Source organism: Mytilinidion resinicola, assembly GCF_010093595.1.
Source record: "Mytilinidion resinicola strain CBS 304.34 unplaced genomic scaffold BDZ99scaffold_1, whole genome shotgun sequence".
Classification (NCBI taxonomy): domain Eukaryota; kingdom Fungi; phylum Ascomycota; class Dothideomycetes; order Mytilinidiales; family Mytilinidiaceae; genus Mytilinidion; species Mytilinidion resinicola.
Window position 1 is genome coordinate 271,907 of NW_022985437.1, and position 20,692 is coordinate 292,598.

At 55.0% G+C, this 20,692-nt stretch overlaps 9 protein-coding genes across 9 annotated transcripts; 4 read left to right on the forward strand and 5 right to left on the reverse strand.

Moving 5' to 3' along the window:
• The first annotated feature begins 454 nt into the window (after positions 1-454).
• Positions 455-3,401, forward strand: BDZ99DRAFT_456629 (uncharacterized protein). The gene is made up of 5 exons (XM_033718497.1): positions 455-486; positions 543-1,226; positions 1,296-2,326; positions 2,681-2,770; positions 2,818-3,401. Exons 2-5 carry the CDS (start codon positions 569-571, stop codon positions 3,043-3,045), a joined length of 2,007 nt encoding a protein of 668 aa, XP_033583780.1. The 5' UTR covers positions 455-486; positions 543-568; the 3' UTR covers positions 3,046-3,401.
• Positions 3,402-3,632: 231 nt separating this feature from the next.
• Positions 3,633-4,279, forward strand: BDZ99DRAFT_504794 (DUF336-domain-containing protein; the record flags this gene model as incomplete). Its single annotated transcript, XM_033724066.1, has 1 exon — positions 3,633-4,279. Exon 1 carries the CDS (start codon positions 3,821-3,823, stop codon positions 4,277-4,279), a length of 459 nt encoding a protein of 152 aa, XP_033583781.1. The 5' UTR covers positions 3,633-3,820.
• Positions 4,280-4,534: 255 nt separating this feature from the next.
• On the reverse strand, positions 4,535-7,780 carry BDZ99DRAFT_2303 (cysteine proteinase). Its single transcript, XM_033713500.1, has 7 exons — positions 7,735-7,780; positions 6,941-7,667; positions 6,760-6,890; positions 6,438-6,698; positions 6,152-6,389; positions 5,779-6,094; positions 4,535-5,726 (listed from the first exon to the last, which is right to left on the reverse strand). The coding sequence occupies exons 2-7, from the start codon at positions 7,516-7,518 to the stop codon at positions 4,635-4,637; spliced, it is 2,616 nt and encodes an 871-aa protein (XP_033583782.1). The 5' UTR covers positions 7,519-7,667; positions 7,735-7,780; the 3' UTR covers positions 4,535-4,634.
• Positions 7,781-10,595: 2,815 nt separating this feature from the next.
• BDZ99DRAFT_483940 (uncharacterized protein) lies at positions 10,596-10,760 on the reverse strand (the record flags this gene model as incomplete). The annotated part of the gene is made up of 1 exon (XM_033722616.1): positions 10,596-10,760. One exon carries the CDS (start codon positions 10,758-10,760, stop codon positions 10,596-10,598), a length of 165 nt encoding a protein of 54 aa, XP_033583783.1.
• A 1,399-nt stretch (positions 10,761-12,159) lies between these two features.
• On the forward strand, positions 12,160-12,570 carry BDZ99DRAFT_513095 (uncharacterized protein; the record flags this gene model as incomplete). The annotated part of the gene is made up of 1 exon (XM_033724676.1): positions 12,160-12,570. The coding sequence occupies one exon, from the start codon at positions 12,160-12,162 to the stop codon at positions 12,568-12,570; it is 411 nt and encodes a 136-aa protein (XP_033583784.1).
• Positions 12,571-14,733: 2,163 nt separating this feature from the next.
• BDZ99DRAFT_374119 (general substrate transporter) lies at positions 14,734-16,509 on the reverse strand (the record flags this gene model as incomplete). Its single annotated transcript, XM_033714904.1, has 5 exons — positions 14,734-15,380; positions 15,441-15,940; positions 16,010-16,039; positions 16,092-16,314; positions 16,371-16,509. 5 exons carry the CDS (start codon positions 16,507-16,509, stop codon positions 14,734-14,736), a joined length of 1,539 nt encoding a protein of 512 aa, XP_033583785.1.
• Positions 16,510-16,933: 424 nt separating this feature from the next.
• BDZ99DRAFT_430462 (uncharacterized protein) lies at positions 16,934-17,579 on the reverse strand. Its single transcript, XM_033717250.1, has 2 exons — positions 17,434-17,579; positions 16,934-17,386 (listed from the first exon to the last, which is right to left on the reverse strand). Exon 2 carries the CDS (start codon positions 17,276-17,278, stop codon positions 16,982-16,984), a length of 297 nt encoding a protein of 98 aa, XP_033583787.1. The 5' UTR covers positions 17,279-17,386; positions 17,434-17,579; the 3' UTR covers positions 16,934-16,981.
• On the reverse strand, positions 16,934-18,067 carry BDZ99DRAFT_456632 (GNAT family N-acetyltransferase). The gene is made up of 2 exons (XM_033718498.1): positions 17,434-18,067; positions 16,934-17,386 (listed from the first exon to the last, which is right to left on the reverse strand). The coding sequence occupies exons 1-2, from the start codon at positions 17,970-17,972 to the stop codon at positions 17,350-17,352; spliced, it is 576 nt and encodes a 191-aa protein (XP_033583786.1). The 5' UTR covers positions 17,973-18,067; the 3' UTR covers positions 16,934-17,349.
• Positions 18,068-18,261: 194 nt separating this feature from the next.
• BDZ99DRAFT_2420 (phosphoribosyl pyrophosphokinase) lies at positions 18,262-20,267 on the forward strand. The gene is made up of 5 exons (XM_033713602.1): positions 18,262-18,416; positions 18,466-18,517; positions 18,563-18,636; positions 18,685-19,400; positions 19,448-20,267. Exons 1-5 carry the CDS (start codon positions 18,284-18,286, stop codon positions 20,087-20,089), a joined length of 1,617 nt encoding a protein of 538 aa, XP_033583788.1. The 5' UTR covers positions 18,262-18,283; the 3' UTR covers positions 20,090-20,267.
• Positions 20,268-20,692: the final 425 nt, after the last annotated feature.

A 20,692-nucleotide genomic window follows, 5' to 3' on the forward strand; every position in this document is an offset into this window, starting at 1 on the left:
ATTGTAGCGCCATCGTCATTTGGCGACTTCTTGAGCTTCACTTCGCACCCACCACCGCCACCACTGCGCGACACACAGCACCACCGCACCTGCTCGCGACTCCGCAGGCAGCTTGCGCAAGTGTTGAAGTCACTTCCTCGCGTGGTGACCCCATCCTACAAGCCGCGCGCCGACCCGCACGAGCTCGACTTTCTTCTCTCTCAGAGACACCCTCCGCCAATAATTTGCTACGACACGCGCCACGACAGACGCGATGTATGTGTCGCAAGAAGATCTAGTGCCGCTCAAGCGCTGGATCACGCCAAAGCTCGAGGCTGTGTAAGTGGCCCTCGGCGACCATTTAGAAACGCACTAATTGTATATCCAGCTCAGATGCAGATTCCGAGGTTCTGGCCGACTACATCCTCGCACTCGTGCGCAGCGAAGGTAGTGACGAAGAGGTCCGCAAAAACTGTCTTGAGAACTTGCCGGACTTTCTGCGCGACAGTAAGAAGCTCACTGAGGGTACTGGTCTCAAGCAGATAGCTAACCTGGCACTATAGACACCGCTGGCTTTGTCGACGAAGTGATGACGGCTGTTCGCGAGAAGTCTTTCCGCCCTGACTACGTCCCTCCTACTGCACCCAAGCTATCTGCGACCGCCCCGACATTTAACCCTCCAACGGGGCCGGCTGCTCTGAAGAACAAGGACGTCCCTATCCCTGGACTGTCGTCAACGGGAGGGCCTCGGAAACGCACGTACAATGATCGAGAGCCTAGCGAGCCTCGTGATGGCCGCGACAACCACTACGGCCGCGGGGCTGGCGGCAATAGGACGGTCAAGCAAATGCGCCGAGGGGGTTTCAACGGTCGAGGTGGTTTCGGAGGTTCCGACTTCCCCATGGGAGGTATGCCAGGACTAGGGAGCATGCCCGCCATGTCGAACCTGCCAAACATGCCCATGCTGCCCACTGCTGCACCCGGCTTTCCGCCTTTCGATCCCAACAATCCTATGGCTGCTTTAATGGCTATGCAGGCGATGGGCTTTCCAATGCCAGGAATGCCACAGATGCCACTGGCTAGCTCTCCCCCGGGATTTGGTCCTGCCGGTTCCCCTGGACAAAACTTGCATGTACCCAAGAAGGAGAGGTGCAGTGACTACGACACCAAGGGCTTCTGTGCTCGCGGTAGCGTCTGCCCGTACGAGCATGGCGTAGATCACATAGTCGTTCCGCCCTCGGCTGACGGTACTTATGTTTTACCATTCTTCCCGACTTTTCTCCCAGATTTCCGCACAACTGATACCGCCATACCAGAATATGATCCCAACAAGGCGTCACTCGCGATTGAACCGCAGCAAGGTATGAATGGACGTGACTTTTTCGAGCACAGAGGTCGGGGTCGTGGACGTGGACGTGGTGACAGAGGCACGTTCACTGCGAACCGAGGCCGAGCCCCTTTCTCATTCTCAGGTCCTTTGAATGATCGGTCAAGTACTACGATTGTCGTTGAGCAAATCCCTGAGGAGAAGTTTGAAGAACAACAAGTCCGCGAATTCTTCTCCGAATTCGGGAATATTGTGGACATCCAGATGCAGGCGTACAAGCGTCTTGCCATTGTCAAGTTCGATGATCATTTCGCCGCGAAAAGTGCTTACGACAGTCCAAAAGTCATCTTTGACAATCGCTTCGTCAAAGTGTACTGGTACAAGCCAGATTCTGTGCCAACTCCCCCAACTCATTCCAATGGAGCAGCAAAAGCCAGGTCACCAGGAGGCTCCAAGTTTGACGAAGAGATGATTGATGCGGAAGAAATTCAGCGAAAACAGGCGGAGGCACAGACGTTGTACGAGGAGAAGGCAAAGAAACGCCAAGAAATAGAAGAGAAGCGCAAAGAAGCTGAAGCGCTGATCAAAAAAGCCGCGGAGGAAAAGAAGCGGTTGCTCGAGAAGTTGGCCGCGAAGCAAGGCACTGTTACGACTACTAATGATCTGTCTGACGATGATTCTGTCAATGTGGAAGCCACCGGAAGTAAGCAAGACGCTCTTCAGGCGAAGCTCGCAGAACTACAGGCCGAAGCCGAAGGGCTAGGTCTAGATCCCGATGACGATGCTAAACACACTGCAGTAGGCTGGCGTGGTAGGGGACGTGGCACATACCGAGGTAGAGGATACGGTGGACGAGGGCGAGGATACGCTCCGTCGTATCGCGGTCGCGGAGGCTTTACTGGCGCTCCGTACGGAGCTCGCGGAGGAGTCAAGAGACTCGACAATCGACCTAGACGCGTCTCAGTTGCTGGTGTAGAGGCGGGAACTGCGCAGGATGAAGCGCTTCGACAATATCTTCTGGTAAGGCTCACATTTGATTTTCTTTTCTTGTCTGCACATGGCGTTTGCTTTCATCACATTGAGCGGGTGGCTGGATGGCTCAAGGGGGTATAAAACGGCGGGGGCTTGGGGAGGATAGAAGGGACGGGCTGGCGTTTCCAAACGATGAGCGGGATTTGAAGGGCTGCAGAGGGAGGAAGGGAACAGGCTGGCATTTGCAAACGGTAACCGGGACTCGGAGGATGGGAATGGGGAGCGGATGATTCAAGTTGGGAGGAGGTTGAGCCGCTTGGAACACTTACTGAACAGCAGGACCTACTAACTCCCATCTTACTTACCCTTGGATGTCCAGAGGTGGAACTGACTTCTTTCTAGAACAATTTCGACTTCGAGAGTATCCAGCCACACCCCGATCGTCAAGATGCGCAAGTTGTAGTGTTCAAGGAGCGCTATATCGCTGAAGGGGTAGGTCTCCTTGCATCCCTATTTGATTGGCACTGACAAGAAAACAGTTCATTGGTGCTGCCTCCAAGATTCCGAACATCGGACACGTTGAGCTCTCCTGGGTTGCCAACCCGCCAATCACTCTTACTACCGAAGATCCGACGCCGTCGAAGCAAGACGAGGTTCTCGAGGACGACACAAAGATGGAGGAGTTTGGCAATGGTAGCACGGACTTTAGATCTGCGGACATGGACTACGACGTCGCAGACGATGAGGATCCGTGGATGAACGCTTAGTCATCGAGTCCATACGCTAAGCTTTCACGACTGCATATGAGGGGTTTCGATGATGGATGCATGGATCATGGTCTTTTCTTTGGATCTGGGCTACCTGTTCGAGGCCTTGAGATGAGCGAAGTGAAAGTTGTTGAGCTGTACCGATCCTTCTTGGGATGATTGGTACTTATTTGGTGGGAACGGGTTCGATCGACTTTACCAGTACCTGTTGTCAGGGTGACATGATTGTCGATATTCTGGTAAAGCTGGTGGAATTCACTTGTAGGATACAACTTGACGGACGAGGTCTATAACAAGCCAGGCGTGGCTTTGGGCGTTGCCCCTTATACCCTGATTCAATTCTACACACTTGTGAGAATTTACATTTGCTGGAACCTCTGACGTGATACCGTATCCTTCCCACATGCATTCAAACATCCTAGATATATAGATACGTCCTACTCGTGCAAATCGGAGAGACGTAAATACTTCAACGTCATGTCGGTAAACCTGTGCATGCAGTACATCTGATCCCGCCGGCATTTCTGAGCCCACCATATCAAACATCCCGAGGTCCGGCGATAAACGCATGGCGCCTCCGTTCAACCATCCCTCAACACCATCAGCATGTAATTCCCCCATCCACCACGGCGAGCTCGAGCACCTCGACTACGCTCAGACTGCTACACAGTACCCTCTCCATACATACCCCCAGCCTCGAGAGGGCCACCCAATCCCAATCCCAATACCCAGCCCAACACCACCTTGCTCCCTCCAAAGCATCCCTCCACTCACCATGGCCCCCACAACCACAACACCCACCCTCACCCTCTCCGGCGCGCAAACCGCCCTCGCCGCCGCCGCCGCCCACGCAACCTCCATCGGCGTTCCCATGAACATCGCCATCGTCGACACCAGCACGCACCTCCTCGCCTTCCACCGCATGGACGGCGCGAAGCTCACCTCCATCTCCATCGCCATCGACAAAGCGTTCACGGCGGCGGGCCACCGCGCGCCAACTTCGATATACAAGGAGGCGGTGTGGCCCGGGGGCGCGGCGTTTGGGATCTGGAATAGTAATGGCGGGCGTTTTATGACGGTGGGCGGGGGGGTACCGATTGTGGATGCGGAGGGGAGGGTATTGGGCGCGATTGGGTGCTCCACGGGGACGCCGGGGCAGGATGAGGAGGTCGCGGTTAAAGGGAAGGAGGCGGTGGAGGCGGAGATTCGGGGGAGGGGAAGGGCGAAGTTGTGAGGGGGCAAGGGGAGGAGTGGGTGTATAGGAGCGGAGGGGAGTTTGCGCGGGGCAGGATACGAGAGTGTGTCGAGGTGGTAGGTGTGGTGGCGTAATAGGATGAATAGTCTAGAACGAGCACTCGAAGGGGAGTGTTGCAGGTGAGGAAAAGACATTTCCGAGTCCTCTACAAACTAGAGATCTCCATGCTGTTGTAATTCATGAATAAATGCTTGAAGACTGAAGATACGGCACCGAGAATGGCAATTGAGGGGCGATATTCCAAACTCAGTAACTCTATACAAACACCATTCCATGATCCGTAATTTCATACCAAGTGAAACAAGCACTCGCAAACATTTTACAGATCCATCATCTACATAGTCGCCCCAGCAGCCGTTGCACCATCAACGTCCAACATAGCGCCTTCCTCCAGACTCTTTGGCTTGATCAGCTTGATGCTGACGTCCTTGTCTCGCGCGTACACCTTCAGACCGACCACACAGATAGCGTTCCAAGGATTGGGATTGGCTTCCGTTGCAGGACGGGCCGGTTCAGGCGGCGGCGGCGCGGCAGCGTCTGCATCTGCATACGCACCTGCATATGACCCGATCTCAGACATAGGTGGGCCGTCATACACAGATCCTGGCGGAGAGGGTGCCGATGGTCCACCACGGAATGGAAGCGCAGAAGGGGGCTTGAGAGTCTGTTGTTCGGAGACCTTGCTTGTGGCAGGCTTTAGAGCCTCAGGAGCCGCGGGTTTGGCTGGTGTCTCTTTGTCCGTTTTAGCAGAGGACTCGCCCTGTTGAGAAGATTCATCCGAGTCGTCGTCGTCAGAATCAGGAGTCTCGGAGTCTTCGTCCTCAGAAGAGCTTTCTGCCTTCTTCGACTTTCCTTGATCTGCTTTATCGTCGACCCGCTCCTTCTCAGCCTCGGGCTTCTTGGATTTCTCCTCCTCCTTTTGAGGGACTTCTTTTGTCTTCTCACCTCCCTTCTTGGCCGCCTTTGCGGCCTTTTTCTCCTTTTCGGCTTTTGCTTTCTTCCATTCTTCAAACTCTGCCTTATCTGCCGCCTCCTTGTCTTTCTCAGCCTTTCCTTTATCGGCTTTGTCCTTTGCCTTCTTCTCCTTAGCTGCTTTTTCTTCCTCGGTCAGCTCGATGATGCCCTTAGCATTAGCAATGTCATAATTCATCCCGATCTGGCGAAGCTTCTGTCCATTCTCCTCTGCGTACTTCTTGACGATATCTTGGACTTCTGGCTTCGAGGGGTCGCGGCTAGCAGCAATCTTGGGAATAACTTCGTAGCGGCCAGGTTCGAGGTCGACTTCAGCGCTGACAGATCGTGTTCCGAACCAGGTGCTCCGCGCACGGACGAGATGCTCGCCTGCAGGTGCACCTTCTTCCTGAAGCAGGAAGTGGAGCTCGAAGGTATATTGGCCTTCGAGACCCCTGAAGTAGCGGTCGTCCAACTAAATAGAGTAAGTACGCGCGTGTTGAGGGTGATAGAGAAGGGGTACCAACCTGCGATAGCACAAATACTGTCGGACCACTCTGCTTGATTTCAACCAAGAACTTGGTGTTGAGATAGCCCGTAACCCATCCAATGCTCAGACTGGTCCACTGCTGCACAACAGTCCAGTCTTCGGAGAAGAGCCTGGTTCGATTAAGAATATCGAATCTGCTTCGTAGATCGTCATAGGACATCCAAAACATCCCATCGTCGCCAAATTGATAGTCGAGTTTCTTCAACCAGTACGGTGTCCATTCTTTGGAGCCGTCGCTCCAGGGGCCGTTCCATTCTCCGATACCAGTCCAAGCACGAGCGCCCCATGGGTTCCTAGATACCAAGGATTAGATCGTAGAAAGTTACGACTGCATTGGGATAATTGCTCACCTGATCAGCACAAGCCTTACTTTATTTCCATTCTCGTCCTCCTCTTCGATGGCTTTGAGAACCGAATATGCATGGCCTAGAGCAAGTCCGCGTCTCGACTCGGAATCGGATCCCAGACTGGGAGAGGAAGCAGCGAATAAAAAGTCTCTTTTCTCATTCAGCAGCTCTTTCCAGAGTCTCTCCTTACTAAGAATTTTGTTCGTGAAGATAGTCGTAGTAACTCCGCCAGTCATATCCTCTTCGAACTATTAGCAGCAGGCCAAAATACAAGAGTCGTCAAACATACCAACAGCCTCGCCAGACCACCCTCCAGCGATGGCGTCAAAGTCGCCATGGACCTTGGCATAGGCTTTCTCAAGAAGCGGGAGCCAAGTCTCATTTTCATTAGCACAATGGGCGAAGTAAAGTGCTTCGGATCCCGTCTGCTCGCTCTTTCTCCACTTCTTTTCCTTCTCTCCGGTTGGGTCGTAGATGTCGACGTATGCATCGAAGTCACTTTGTCGCAGGTACAGATTATCGTCAACTACAGTTGAGAACCACTCTCCATCTAAGCAACGTTAGCGACACGCCCAGGAACTCTTCCAGAAATTCCAACAGCGAGAAGTTACCTCTGTGGAAAACGAAGCCGTAAACACCGCACTCTTCATCCCGAGCCACACACACCCGTTCCATCAAATGCTCCATGGTGCACAAGGTTGCAACAGCAGCCACCCACCAGCAGTCACCATTTCCGCCTTGCCTGAAGGCCAAATCAGCCAACACTCCAACTTCAAGCACTGAACAACAAACCTAACATCCGAGCTCGAAAACCCATCAACCGCAAACTGCGGCTTCTCATAAATCCAATCAACCCTATGCACCGCCTTCGGATCCGGCCCCTCACTCCTGCCTCCCTCGCCCGCATTCAAAACCTTGCTAACAGCAACCACATCCACCGTCAATGCACTCCCCACAATCCCACTCTCCGCAAGCGTATTCAGCGCGCTCCTCAAATCATCGCCGTCAACCGTGCTCACCGCCCCCGGCGGCGGCGTATCCGCGCCGCTGTCGAGCAGCCCCTTCAGGCACTGCCCGGTGCCCAGGTCGTCCTCGATGTCGAAGTCGGGGTCCGTGAACTTCTCGTTGGTGCGGTGGCACTCGCGCACGATGCGCTTGACCTTGTTCCGGCAGTCCTCGGCGGCGGCTTCGTAGCTTTTGGCGGCGTTGATGCCCTTTGCGGGGCCCTTTGGTTTCAGCGGCGGCAACAGGTTCGCGTACAGGCTGGGCGGGAAGATGTTGGTGACTTTGCCTGGGGTTTTGGTGAGGAGGCTTGACCAGAAGTCCTCGAGGGAGGCTTGGGGGTCCTTTTTTTCGTTTTCGGAGGCCATGGTGGGCTAAATGGAATGGCCTCACGAGTAACGCTGCTGAGGAGAGGAGAGGAGAAGGGAAGGGAAGGGAAGGGAAGGGAAGGGAAGGGAAGAGGGGATAAGAGGGACAAAACGGGAGGGGCTTTCAGCTCGTCTACGAGGCTGAGGAGCTGTTTTATATATGGAGTGTTAAGGGGTCGTATCGCTGCTGTGGGGGCCAATACACCATTAGCTTACTGGGGTTAGTGCAGCTATGCTGTAGGCTACAAGTTGCATATGCATATCAATTGCTGACTACAGCTGGCCCCAATATAAGAAAGAACCCGTTGTCTTTGGCTTTCTAGCTGTCGTCTAGCTGTCGTGGTCATGCGGGGTGGTCTATCTTCACCGGCCGTGGCTGACAGCTGAGGTTTACCCCTGTCTCTCAGGAAGCCGAGCCGAACCCCAGGCCGGGAGCGGAGTCGGGCCGTGGTGCTATCTAGATCATCTTCAGGATGTGCTTCGCCGTATCTGGCACGTGGTTACTCTCAAGATCGCTAGATCTTCTCCATAACGTTATTGAGATGCCTGAGCAGATCGTCCGGTACATGCCGTCTGGGTATCTGTCGTAGCTTGGCCATATAATATCGGAGTTTACTCTGGCGAACGAGCCGCAGACTTGTAGAACGACCTGTCCTTTAACCGAGTAAATGTAAGCCTTGTGCTCAGATGAATAATCCCCAATGTTTTAAGTTACATGGAGGTTACGAGGGAAGTCCAGAGGATGGAGAAATCTGCGATCGCATCATCCAGAGCTTACTTTCAAGGGCGGTGCTAAGGTCCATCGACATTATGGATCGATGTTCTAGTCCAGATTGAGCCCTTCATTCGATTCAATTTGAGCTGGTCGTCAGTACACGAGATCGTGTGTAACTTGTCTAGACCCCGCTCGTTAGTAATCGGTTCAACAGACTAGTAGGGCCCTTGAAATCTGGTGACAAGCCTTTGGATAAAGCTACTCTTTCGACTCTGCTTTTTGAGTCGCAAGCGCTGGGCGCCCTGAGCTGAATTGACTAGTAAGAAGGTCCAAATAGGCCGGATGCGGTTTACCGCTTGCCTGCTTGTCTGATACGATGTCCATGGAAACTTGAAAAGATCACTAAAGGTATATACAACAGTTCCCATCTAAATCGTTTTTTTTCGTGAATCGGGAGCTCTTAGGTATGTCTCGACGAGACTGCCATACAGCGTCAAGGATCAGCCATAGTGTTGTGTTGAATGCGGCCATATCGGTCTTTGGATAAACTATATATTAGACGCTAAGATCGACATGTTCGAATAGTTTCTTGTGTTACATCTAACGCACATATCACCTTGATGCCTACCTATCTCTAGATCTAGCACATTCATCTCATTCTGGAAAAGCGGATCTCAAAGCCGCTAGGTCAAGGCATAGCGACTTCCTCACGCAGGAAATGATCAATTGGGCCCCGAACCCCGCTACTGTACCCAACTCTCATCTTGGACAAACATCCCGTCACCTACATACCAGGGAGATGCCTGATAGCACCAAGAGTGGGGACGGTGGTAAAAACCCTTCAGCGGGAGAGCGGGAGGCAGATCGGGATGTACTCTTTGGGATTTTGGAACTGACTTATCATTTTAGAATGCAGCTCGCTAACCGTCACGCGGAGACGCCGTGTCTCGATCCAGAGCGTGCTGCAGCGGCGTTATCGTCCGATAGTGGGCTGTATACAGTTGCTTTCCGTGCCGTGATGCCCGCACAAGACAGGTTGCCGTGGCTAGTCCTGGACAGGCAGCCGTGGCTAGTCCTGGACAGGCAATCGGCCAGCATATGAGAAGGAGTTTGCGAATGTGGAAGGGGAGGGCGGTTGGTGGCCGAGTGCGGGCGTAGAGAGATGGGAGGGGTGGCATGAGCAGAATGTATAGCAGTGACGTGCTATATCCGCAACAAGAAATCATGGTACGCTCCGAGCGATGACCGCGCTTGTCCGCCGGATGGCTGCAGCACATAGCACCCTGGAGGACTGGTGCCGCTAGCACGAGTCACACAGTGGATCTGGATGTGGGAGAATGTTGTGATATATGTTGTTGCCATGTCATTCGTCTCTACCTAGCTGTCACAAGCTGTGTTTCCACAGAACAGCCCCGCCCGTCGTACTGGCCCCGAATGAGAGAAGAGACAAGTAATCAATAGTCTCCGGAAAAAACCGTGAAGAGCCAAAGAAAATAAGTATGCTGAACAGTACCCCTGAACAGTCCTTACATGTGGTATCGAGGACAGCACCGTGCTGCGCCGTAGTACCCAACACGCCAATGGAACCAGTGGAAAGGGAAAATTAGGATTAGAAGGCGACAGAGAGAGCTAGTCGCACAATTAGGAAAGGCAGAAACAGAAGTCGTACAGCAGCCCTTTTGGACAATAAGCCTGAAACAAGCAGGGCAACCGACCAGGCCGCCGAGGCGAGCGGTGCGATGAGCGGACCAGACGGAAGAGTGCCCACGCCACCACCCAAAACCGATCTAGAGCAGAAGCAAGGTTCCTTTTTGGTGCAGGCTAAGTGCGCAGGCGGCCGTAACGAGCATGTCGAGATAGCCGCTCCAGTAAGACGCCGAAAAAAGGCCAGGCCTGCAGGCGGCCAGGGAAAAGGAACAGGGGACCGGGACGCCGTGCTACGCAGCCGAGCCGAAAGGACGAGAGACGCTGGATGAGGGGAAGGAAGCCACACTCGAGACGCGGATGTGACGGTGGAACCGGGCAGAGAGGCGGGTGCTGGGTGTCGCAGAGCGGCCGGCTGCAATGCCTGCGTGTGCGATGGGCGGCGATCCGCCAACCGGGATTTGGGGACATCCCTGCGTCTGGCACGCAAGCTGCCGATCGCCGCAGTCACCCACAGGGGCGCCCGATCACCTGCCGTGCACTCGGTCAGCTTTGCCTCGAGGAAGAGCGGCGACGGCGCGGTGGAGCAGGACGAGGCGCTGCAGATGCCGCCAAAAGCTGCCGTCGCATTGGCAGCGGGTGTGGGCTGCAGCCTCACCACGTGGCAGACGCGCTGCAAAGGGAGACAAGCGAGAGGACGTACCAGGTCGGGCTGCATCTACGCCTTGGCCGTGCACGGCCGGCACGTCTTCAGCTTGCAGTGCTTGCACTCGAAGATGTACCAGTGCGGGCCCGAGTGGCACATGTTGCAGTTCCAGAGAATCAGCGTCGTGTCCGACTTGATCATGGTGAACGAGTGCTCGCAGCTGCCGGGGACTGCCATTGCTGCGGGGGGCGTGGTGGTGGAAGCGGGAGCCAGGGTGAAGGAGTCTGGAGACGGTCAGCAAATGCCAATGGGGGGGGGCCGCATATGTAGGCAGCAAACGGTGAGGCCTACGCTGCGGGAGCGTTGGACACGCGGTGTGAGGAGGAGCGGCGTGGGATGTGTTTCAATTCAAGCTGACTGCCCGTAGCTGGCAAAAAGCAAAGTTCGCAACGACAGGGCGGATGAGTAAGGTTACGGCTCGACGGCTGGGCGGCTGGTGAGGGACTCGAGGCGGAGATCAGAGGTGGGTTGGAGGCTCTGGTTCGGGCTGAGTAGCGCGGAGGTGGGTGTTCTTATATCTGGCTGGCTTCGACCTCGTCCACGGTCGAGCAACGGCCGCCCTGGAACACCTGCTGCCATGTCCACCGCGCGTGCAACTCCAGCAGCGCGCAGCCGTCGCGGCCGGTGCGATTCAGTCCATTCCTGTGACGAGGCTCGCGAGAAGAGACGGGCGCCGTCCAAAGCGGGCAGCGACAGGACCAAAGCAGCAAAGGATACACGGCTCGTCCTACGCGGCAGGCTGATAGAACTTGACTCTGACATGGCTATGTGTGGACATGCTCGACTGCTCACCACCGGCGCGCCAGAAGGGGCATGGCCGGCGCTTTTTGCTCCACCAGGGCTGGCTGTCCCGCTGCCGCGGCGATGGTAGTATTCCTGGGTCGCCGATCCCTGTTGCAGCTTGGGCGAGGGCGGCGAGAGTCATGCCAGGCCTGGCGGACGCAACGAAGATGCCTGGCAATTATATGGACGCACCGCCGTTGCACGAACCAGACGACGTGCTCACAGGGCGCGTGGGGTGCGGCAGGCGGCCGTGTGATGAAGGAGCCGGCAGCATCGGCGAGAGACAGCAGACTGGTCCTTGCAGCGCGAAGGATGATGGCGTCGTCGATATGCTTCGCGAGCCAGCGGAAGCCGCTCCGTGCGCCAGAGACGTAGCTAGAGAAGAAGACGGCCAGGAGACCTGCAGGAGCCTTACCGGAGAGATCCAGGGGACCCCCGACTGAGCGCCGGGCATCTGAGGCGGCCGTCAGAGGGGCAAAGGTTGGACGGAGGATTCGATCGCGCCCAGGGACCATCCAATAGGGGCACCACCGCTCCCAGCAGGGCGGCGCTGGGATGTGGCTGAGCGGGGGGGTGCAGGTGGGGGAGGTGTTTGGATTAAGGTTTGGGGGATCGCGGGCAGGCTGCCGGTCACTCTGGCCGCCATGCACACGACGGGCTTCCAGCTTCCAAACAAGCACAACCCTTCGCTGCTCACCACTCACACGGCGCCCTCCCCCCTCCAGCACCGCGTTCGTCGGCATCGTGCTGCCTGGCCGGGACAGCCGGGTCATCGCTTGCTCTGGAGGCCCCGATGCGGCGCGCTGCAGCACTAAGGACGCTGCCGCTGCTCGCGCTGCTGCGAACTCATCACCCGATTGCTGGCTGCCGCGCCAACACTGCCGCGACGTTGCCCTCGCCGTCGCTGGCTGGCTGTCCGGCTCTCGCGCCGTTCGTGCTCAACGCGCCTGCATTCCGTGTCGTCTGGCCGCCGCTCGGAATCAGACGCCTGCGTCTTCGCGGCGTGTGCGTCTCGCTCAACCCTGCGCTCACTGATGCGCCGGGAATCCGCGAGCCAGGTCGATCTGCCTTCAGAAACCCGGTTCAGCTGTGTAGTTGCATGGGCGCCTTCCACAGGCTTGCTCGCCAAAGCAACGACGTCGGCATGAGGCCGGACCGGGGTCCTGGCCTGCGACTCTCCCAGCTGCTTCGAGGCCTCCCTTAACCGTCACAGGCTGGCGGCGCTGCTGTGGCTGCTGTGGCGTCCTGATCGGCCATCATCCTCGGCGGCATCCTCGGCGGCGGGCAGGCCGACCCTGGATATGAGTGCGTCGAAGCGCCGTAGAGAGCCTGCCACCGACCTGTCGCTTTCTCGATAGAGCGTCCCAAGCGGTCGAGACGCTCAGCGTGATGTCGACCTGCAGCAGAGTCGCGATGGCGTCTGCGCCCACGCTAAAAACTGCCATATCAAACATCCTGAACACCAGGACATGCTCGCCTATCAGAAACAGTTCATCTCATGCTCAGCTTCCTGGATTCCTTGTGCGTACCGCGTCCTGAGCCGGTCTTCCCTGGCCCTCGTCCTTGCTCCTTTACGCTATCACATCTCCACATTCCACGCATCGGTTTCTTGTGCGCTGACATGCAATCACAGGGGTTTCTTTCCTTCACCGAGGATACCTGAGCAAGGCTTCGGCTCCTCCCTGCCGTTTTCTGCCAGAGATAGCTCACTGCATCTACAGAAGTTGCCTTTAGCTCTTGCCGCATCGTAGCCATGGCTGCTCGCCGTAAGTTCGAAGAGACTTAGGTCTTTCAACGAGCTGAAAAGGCATCTTCGATTGCTCGACGAGTGTGTTGAAGATGCGGTGAGACTGTTCCCCTTAGACTCGAACCTTGCGTTGCACAAGATGTCCAAAACAGCAACGTTGCTGCTTCTGTTTCACAAGATCGGGGTGCGCCTGTTTAGCAGCCCCACTTATGCAAGATCAATGGTACGTACGACCCCGAAATCGGATCTTGTGGCGTTCCGGGCGCTGGGGGCGTCTCACGGAGCTTGCGTGCGTAGGACAAAAGGCAGCGCTGGTTGGATGCCTCGACTCCCGCCTATCATCTATTATCCCAGCAAGTCGGCCTCCTACTCGGAGTAATCATATGCAGAGGTGATTGAAATTTCACACTGGCTAGCTAATGGCTCCTACATGCAGGTGAAATACCAGTGAACACACCCCTTGAGTTTGAACGAAGTCATTGGATTGGTAAATACCCAATCGTTCCTGAACCGCCAACCCCAAAATCTTCGGTATCCCCAACCTTCCACCTCTGGAAGTCCTCAAAACGCGATAGGTACATAGGTACCTATGTACGATGCTACGCCAGCATCTAACCACCTACATATCCGTCATCGCTTGTCATTATACCTTCGACTAATATTATTGTTGTCAGGGCGCCACCATCTCCAACAATGGAATATCGAAAGGCTGCGTACCACGTCCCGCAACAACGCAACTGGAAATCGCCCTCATGGGGGCATACCGTAAGAAGCCCAGTGGAGGTACACGCAATGCATGCTGTGCGTGCCGTTTCCTGTCAAATCGCCATGAGCGACAGTGCACAGCATGTACAGGCACAGGCGCCTCGGCGAGACTCCGATCGAGCCACAGCTGTCTGTGCCTTCGAGGGGTGTGCGGCCTAGTAATGCCACCTGGGAAATACCCCACGCGTGGTGAGGCCCAGAGGGGAGTGTCCTGGTTATCGGTATGCCGAAGACCGAGATGTGGACGTGAGCCACCAGCTCCCTGTTGGGCCACTGTGTAAGGATGAGCTTGTTAAAAGGGTAATCCGCGTGCCGCTTCTTGTCAACTTGCACTTTTATAAAATCGCTTCTATCATTTCGGTCGTACTGTTGAGAGCTACATCTCCCCAATCCACTTATGACGCCCAAGCCCAATTACCGAGATGATGGATGCGAAGCCTTTTCGGCAGCAGGTTGCGGAAAGAGGCTGGTTGTGGGGGTTCATCTTGACGTCGTATTGAGCTCGTTCCGTGGAGAATCGTCGGTCGTTGCACGGATGACAGCTGTGAGCTGGCAATGTACTTTTTGGATTGCGTGATCATGAGAGAATTCCTTGAGTGGTGGTCTTGGTTTGATGAGGAGACGGTGGGCTGAGCGCGGGATATTACCCCTGCCAAGCATTTTGAAAAGCGATTCTCTGTGTGCTGTAGTTTCCTCCAAAAAAAAAGCATTCGTCTGCTCAAAAACCTCGCACGCAAACTCCTCTTCACACAATTCCGTAGAGCCAATGCAGACAGCATCCGAGAAACCCAACACAACTAACAAGAATCCCAACTCACCTCGCACACAGACCTTTCCTTGACCCTCTCAATCCCTTCACATCTCCTCCTCTCGATGCTCCACCCCCGGCTTCTCCACCACCCCTCCCCCTTGCTTATCCAACACAATCTCCTCCCGATAAACCGCAACCAAATCCTCATCCCCAAACAGCCGCGCCACCTCCTCCAACGAGCAGTGCGACGTATCCGGGAACCACGTCCACGCGATCCCCGCGCCCACAACCGCACAGCTCACAAACACCATATAGAACTTCCACCCGATGTTGTCAAACGCCGTCGGCGCCACCTGCAGCCACAGGATATTGATTAGACAGTATGCGCCTAGGCAGCACGTCACGCCTTTCGCGCGGAGGTGCGTGGGGAACAATTCCGCAGCATAGAAGTACCCGACACCGTCGAGGATGAAGCCGTAGCACCAGACGTAGACGAAGATGAAGGCGACGGCGGCGGCGAGGCCGGAGGTGTTGGTGGTGCCGAGGTAGGTGGCGGTCAGGGCGGCGACGATGGAGATGTTGACGGCGCAGACGAGCATGCCGGTGGCGAGGAGGGTGGGGCGCGGGAAGCGGTCGACGATGAAGATGGAGGCGATGACGGCGGAGAGGCCTTGCAGGATGTTGCCGGCTTGGAAGAGGAGGACCTGCGAAGGGGAGAAGCCGAGGGATTTAAAGAGAATGGGCCCGTAGTCTGGACAAGGTTTGTTAGTGGGTGTTTAGGTTGGGATGGTGGGAGGGGAGGGGCACGGACTAGCTATGGTGAGGGTGCCGGTACAGTAGAGGAGGACGAGGAGGGAGCTGGAGATGTAGAGGCGCTTTCTGTAGGATGGGCGGCGGAGCATTCCGATCCATGACGAGTCCAGGCGGCTGTCAATCTCGAGCTGCTTCTTCATTTGGTAGAACTCTACTGTTGCGAATTCGTGGTTCGGGTCGTCGCTAGAGGAGTGCATTTCCCGCACAATGTCCCAAGCCTCGTCGATCTTGTCTTTGGTAAGGAGGTATCGTGGGCTCTCTGGGATGAAAGGCATGACCGCGAGCGTAATTAGTGGGAAGAGGCAGCCCAAGGCTAGTGGAGCGCGCCATTGGTTGCCAGAACCGCCGGTGTAGTAGTAGAATCCTACTCCAACGTACGAGGAAACGAGGTATCCTATGTTTATCATTGCTGCGTGGATGTTGGAGAGGGCGCCGCGATGGTAGGGCGGCACGAACTCAGTTATCCACAGCGGGATAGAGTTCATGAGCATCAGGTTGCTAGTACATACGTTAGCTCAAGTATGTTACCAATACAGAAGAGCATATATGAAGGCAGTATTGACCTACCCAAACCCATTGGTGAAGCGGAATACGATGCTGATTTAGGTCAGTAAGTGCTGTGAGGTGCTCGCAGGCAGTTGCTACATACAACATGGCGACATGTACCGACCCAGCTTGCAAAGCAAGGGACAAGCATACTATCACACAGGCAGTGGCAATCGCAATCCTTCGACCAAAGCGGTCCGCGAACCACGCGTTGAAGACGCATCCGAAGAAGCCGCCGGCGTAGAAGAGTGAGTTCATCGCTCCAATGATTTGGGATGCATTCTTTGCAGTTGCGAGGTTCATATACTCAAAGAAGGAGGGTTGTCCTTTTAGGAGTCAGTGATTAGACACCAATTGGGCAAAAGGTAGAAGGTGAGTGTACCAAGGGTGGTAGCGATGATGGCGGCCGCATATCCTAGCGAGAGGCTGCCAAACGAAACGCCAGTGACTCTCCACACTGTAGACGCCTTGTAGTGACCGCGATGGTCCTTACTGATACTGGTTTCGGCGTTTGTTTCCATGGTGGGGTAGATGCGGAGCCGTTTCCCAGTGACTTGGTTGAGCGCTGCTGATGGACTACCGATTGGATCAAAGGACTGTAAAACAACAGGCTCCAGATACCTACATACTTCTTGGGTATCACTGGGGTATATTGATCGGCTCGGAACGCAGCCCCGCATAATTCGATCATGCCCCGGAATTTGGATATCTGGGGTCTGGGGTTGAAGTGGTGATCTTCCTCCGATAGGGTATGGCGACAGTCGGCAATCACGGAAAACATCCTTGAAAGCCGCGATCCCGGAATTCAGAGATGCAGTGGCCTTTGAAACTATTGGTTCGGGGTTCGAGTCGATTTAAGCTTTTGCGAATACAAGGGTATGAGACTACAAAGGTAGCGACCCTTGAGAAAAGAAGAGATAATGCACGTTAAGAAGGAATTGTAGAGGTGGTTCATGGGAATCGAATAGATTGCCGAATGCGCTATCACATGATTCATATATGACAAACTATTGTCGAAAAATGTATGGAATAGGCTGGAAAGTGGCATCGAATTGCTAATAGATCGAGAAATCGGCACTGTTTTGAAGCTGGTTGACGTCTCAAAAAGACCTCTGGATGATGCGGTAGCAGAGCCAAGATTGAATTCAAGAGCATAATTTCCAGTTTTTGGCCTTGGTGTTGAATTTGTAGCCGATATTGCAAACCTCCGTTGAAGAATGGTACTGTAAAAGATTTCCGTTCCCGAATCCACGTAGAGGCGTACTCAGCGTGTTCTACCTTGCAAAGCATTGCTACATCGGGAGATGCTAGGTTTTCTTCTAGCTCTTGAGGGTTCTGGGGCGCTATACCAGCATCAGATGTCACCACAAACAGAGTTGCAAGTAAATTGTATCAATCCTAAACATGTTAGAGAAAGTGAACGCTTTGGCAATGACAGATCATACCATCGATCGAACTTATGGCCAACCCTTTTCAGATGGCCCATTTGCTCGAACCCAAACTTCTCGTAATACTCTTTGAGACCAAGACCGTTCTTCCAACCTTGTTCATCTACAGCCATACAGGCGATTAGGTTCCTAACTCTGGCGTCCTCGTTCCTCGCGACAGTGACGAATTCCGCGTGGTCTTCGGGGTGTTTGAGTACGTCGATCAGCTTTCTTAGCAAAAGAGTGCCCGCCCCTTTCGATCTATGGTCCGGGTGGCAGAACAGAGATATTTCGACGGTGTGTCTGTATCCACTCAGCCCACTACGGAAGCCAGAAGCGTATGCAAACCCGACAACGTCAGCCGTCGCATTGTCGACGGCCACGAGATATGGCAAGCCTTGCGAGACAGCCGCCCTAAACTTCGACAGAGCGTCGTCGTCGGTTGCGGGCGTGATGGTGAAGGTAGTCACGGTGTTGAGGACGTAGAAGGCGTGAATTGCGTTGATCTGGGGGATATCGCCTTCCCTCGCGGCGCGCAACGCAACCTGAGGCGCCATTGGGGAGTGATGCCGTGCAGTCGACTGAGCTGGCACTTCCGGCGACGATAGCGGCCAATGCATTGGTTCATTGCTCGCAGGGTGGTGGTGCAGGGCGCACAGCAGCCTCGTATCGCGATCACGCAGCGAGGCAGCGGCCATCAGCGGGCCCAGCTTCGGCTCAACTTGCCCCCGAAGCCCACGCGTGATGATCGTTCTGGGCTCCCGCTCCCTGCGAGCAAGCGTGGCGGAGAGCGTGGGCGAGCTTCAAATTTCTCCAGCTATTCGCCTCCATCCGTCCCCCGCCCACCGCTCCTCAACCGCCTCCCACCATGCGCCACGCCCAGATCTTCTCTGGGTCTTCGCATCCCGCCCTTGTCGACGGCATCTGCGACCGTCTCGGCCAGCGCGTCGGCAAGGCGGAGCTCAAGAAGTTCAGCAACGGCGAGACGAGTGTGCAGATTCGTGAGTCGCCCTCCTCCAATTGCGCCAGACACTCGCTCAATGTGCACAGAAACGTCAATTCGAGACCAAGATGTCTTCATCGTGCAGAGCGGCAGCGAGAAGTAGGCTTCCCAGCCCGTCCCGCCGCCCATTTATTGACTGCTCAGGATCAACGACAATGTCATGGAGCTGCTCATCATGATATCTGCGTGCAAGGGCGGCTCGGCCAGGTCTATCACGGGTCAGCGCATCGCTCAGCTGCTATTTTTTCCGTGCTGACCCTCCGCAGCCGTCATGCCCTACTTCCCTTACTCCCGCCAATCCAAGAAGAAGTCGCACAGAGGGGCCATAACTGCCAGAATGGTTGCCAACCTACTCCACGTCGCCGGCGTCAACCATGTCATAACCATTGATCTGCACGCCAGCCAGATGCAGGGCTTCTTCAAGTGCCCTGTCGACAATCTCGTGGCCGAACCCCTCCTTGCTCGCTGGGTCCGCGCGAACGTATCAAACTGGCAGGAAGCGGTAGTCGTGAGCAAGAACCCTGGTGGTACAAAGCGGGTCACGTCCTTCGCGGATGCTCTCCAGCTCAACTTCGGCATGGTCACCACCGACCGCCGCAGAACTCGTCCCATGACGTTCAATGAGAGTGCCATCTTCGAGCACTTGACGCTGGATGGTACATATGAGACACCGGGATTGAGCGAAGCTGCTCTGGATGCCGAGGCACACATGCCGCCCCTAGAGCCCTCCGCAAGTAACTCTTCTGCGGATGTTGCTAAGGCACGCGCTAGAACACGGGCGACGTCTGGATCACATGCCAGGCGGCTCGTGAATGGCAGCCTAGAGATACCCTCTAGCCCCTTGTCTAAATCTACTCGCATTAACTCTATCTCTAACGAGTCGCCTCCGCTCATGGCTATGCAGCCAGATAAAACCAACGCCTCAACGAGTGAGCCGGATGAAGACGTAGGGGTGGATACGGGCGATGAATACACCGACGAGGTTCGTACTTGCCCTTAGAATCACAATGCACCTACTGACCAACCCAGCGTGCTCGCGATGTCATCCATGGCCGCTTATTCCAAGGTCATATCGTAGACGAAGAATACCCGTCTCCTGCTATGTCTGCAGTCTCTAGCTCTACGATGCATCGGAATCGACCGCCATCAGACGGCGACGAAACAATACCCGACCACATGATGTCCTCATTCATGTCCACCGCGTCCTCGTTGCACCAGAATCATAACTCGGACCACCCGCTAGGCGGTACTATAGACGCCAATGCCAGCGACGAGGAAGAGGAGGAAGACCTTAAAAATCCCGAACTGGAAACAATGGTGACTTTAGTAGGCAAGGTCAGGGATAGACCAGTCTTCATCATGGACGACATGATCGACAAACCTGGATCATGGATAGCAGCAGCCGAGACAGTTGTCAAACGTGGTGGTGCGACGAAGGTTTACTGCATGGCCACCCATGGACTGTTTGGAGGTGATTCGCTGGCAGAACTGGAGGCCTGCGAATGCATCGATGCCGTTGTAGTCACCAACGCCTTCCCAATCCCTCCGTACAAGGCCGCACAGACCCGCAAGCTCATCATTCTGTCGGTCGATAATCTGCTCGCGGAGTCAATACGTCGTAACCACCATGGAGAGAGTATGTCCTCACTTTACGTCGGGCATTACGATTGATACGATAGCAAACAACCCGGATTACTTTGGTGAGTGTATAGTGCAGTCTTTTGATCTCGTCGGACAGTCTCAATGGTGCGGCAGCTTTACCATCACGATTATGGCAGTTTCAGCGTGGCGCTTCAGGTGTTTTCTTTGCAGACCCTCGGGATTTTCCAGCTCTATGGCTTTAAGCTTGGCTGCAAAGGATTACGTACGCCTCACGGCATAGGTGTACATGGAGTTTATGACCAGAAACGGAATCACCTTGTACTAAAACAGGTTTACGAGTAAGTAGCGAAAAGATTTCAAACACCATATCACTCGTGGATTGCCTTCGAGGAGTACGAAATGGGTACTCTCCATGGCCGTCTCTTTATCTGACAACGGGAAGGTTGTCTTTCACCAGCGATGTGGGACCTTGGGTTCTGCAGGAGTTCCATCTACGTCGGATGGCTTTCCTAACGGAGCGCTGGAAGATTGATGATGCTCCTCTGGCTCTCTTTAGGGGGAACAGGGATTGGTCGAGAATAGAAAGCATAGCATTCGCTGCGGGGAAACCTGTGTGGATGTCTGTGCAAGAGAACTTCTTGAACATGAATTCTGAGTAGCGGATTGCAGCTG

Excerpts from the sequence above, each read along its gene's own strand:
- BDZ99DRAFT_456629 (XM_033718497.1), top strand. The coding sequence starts at position 569 with ATGACGGCTGTTCGCGAGAAGTCTTTCCGCCCTGACTACGTCCCTCCT. Across the intron at positions 2,327-2,680 it reads CGCTTCGACAATATCTTCTG|AACAATTTCGACTTCGAGAG; the intron begins GTAAGGCTCACA and ends ACTTCTTTCTAG. Across the intron at positions 2,771-2,817 it reads AGCGCTATATCGCTGAAGGG|TTCATTGGTGCTGCCTCCAA; the intron begins GTAGGTCTCCTT and ends ACAAGAAAACAG.
- BDZ99DRAFT_2303 (XM_033713500.1), bottom strand. The coding sequence starts at position 7,518 with ATGGCCTCCGAAAACGAAAAAAAGGACCCCCAAGCCTCCCTCGAGGAC. Across the intron at positions 6,891-6,940 it reads TTTTCGAGCTCGGATGTTAG|GCAAGGCGGAAATGGTGACT; the intron begins GTTTGTTGTTCA and ends TTTGGCCTTCAG. Across the intron at positions 6,390-6,437 it reads GTGGTCTGGCGAGGCTGTTG|AGGATATGACTGGCGGAGTT; the intron begins GTATGTTTGACG and ends AATAGTTCGAAG.
- BDZ99DRAFT_430462 (XM_033717250.1), bottom strand. The coding sequence starts at position 17,278 with ATGCTTTGCAAGGTAGAACACGCTGAGTACGCCTCTACGTGGATTCGG.
- BDZ99DRAFT_456632 (XM_033718498.1), bottom strand. The coding sequence starts at position 17,972 with ATGGCGCCTCAGGTTGCGTTGCGCGCCGCGAGGGAAGGCGATATCCCC. Across the intron at positions 17,387-17,433 it reads GGCCATAAGTTCGATCGATG|GATTGATACAATTTACTTGC; the intron begins GTATGATCTGTC and ends TAACATGTTTAG.
- BDZ99DRAFT_2420 (XM_033713602.1), top strand. The coding sequence starts at position 18,284 with ATGCGCCACGCCCAGATCTTCTCTGGGTCTTCGCATCCCGCCCTTGTC. Across the intron at positions 18,637-18,684 it reads CTCGGCCAGGTCTATCACGG|CCGTCATGCCCTACTTCCCT; the intron begins GTCAGCGCATCG and ends GACCCTCCGCAG. Across the intron at positions 19,401-19,447 it reads GCGATGAATACACCGACGAG|CGTGCTCGCGATGTCATCCA; the intron begins GTTCGTACTTGC and ends TGACCAACCCAG.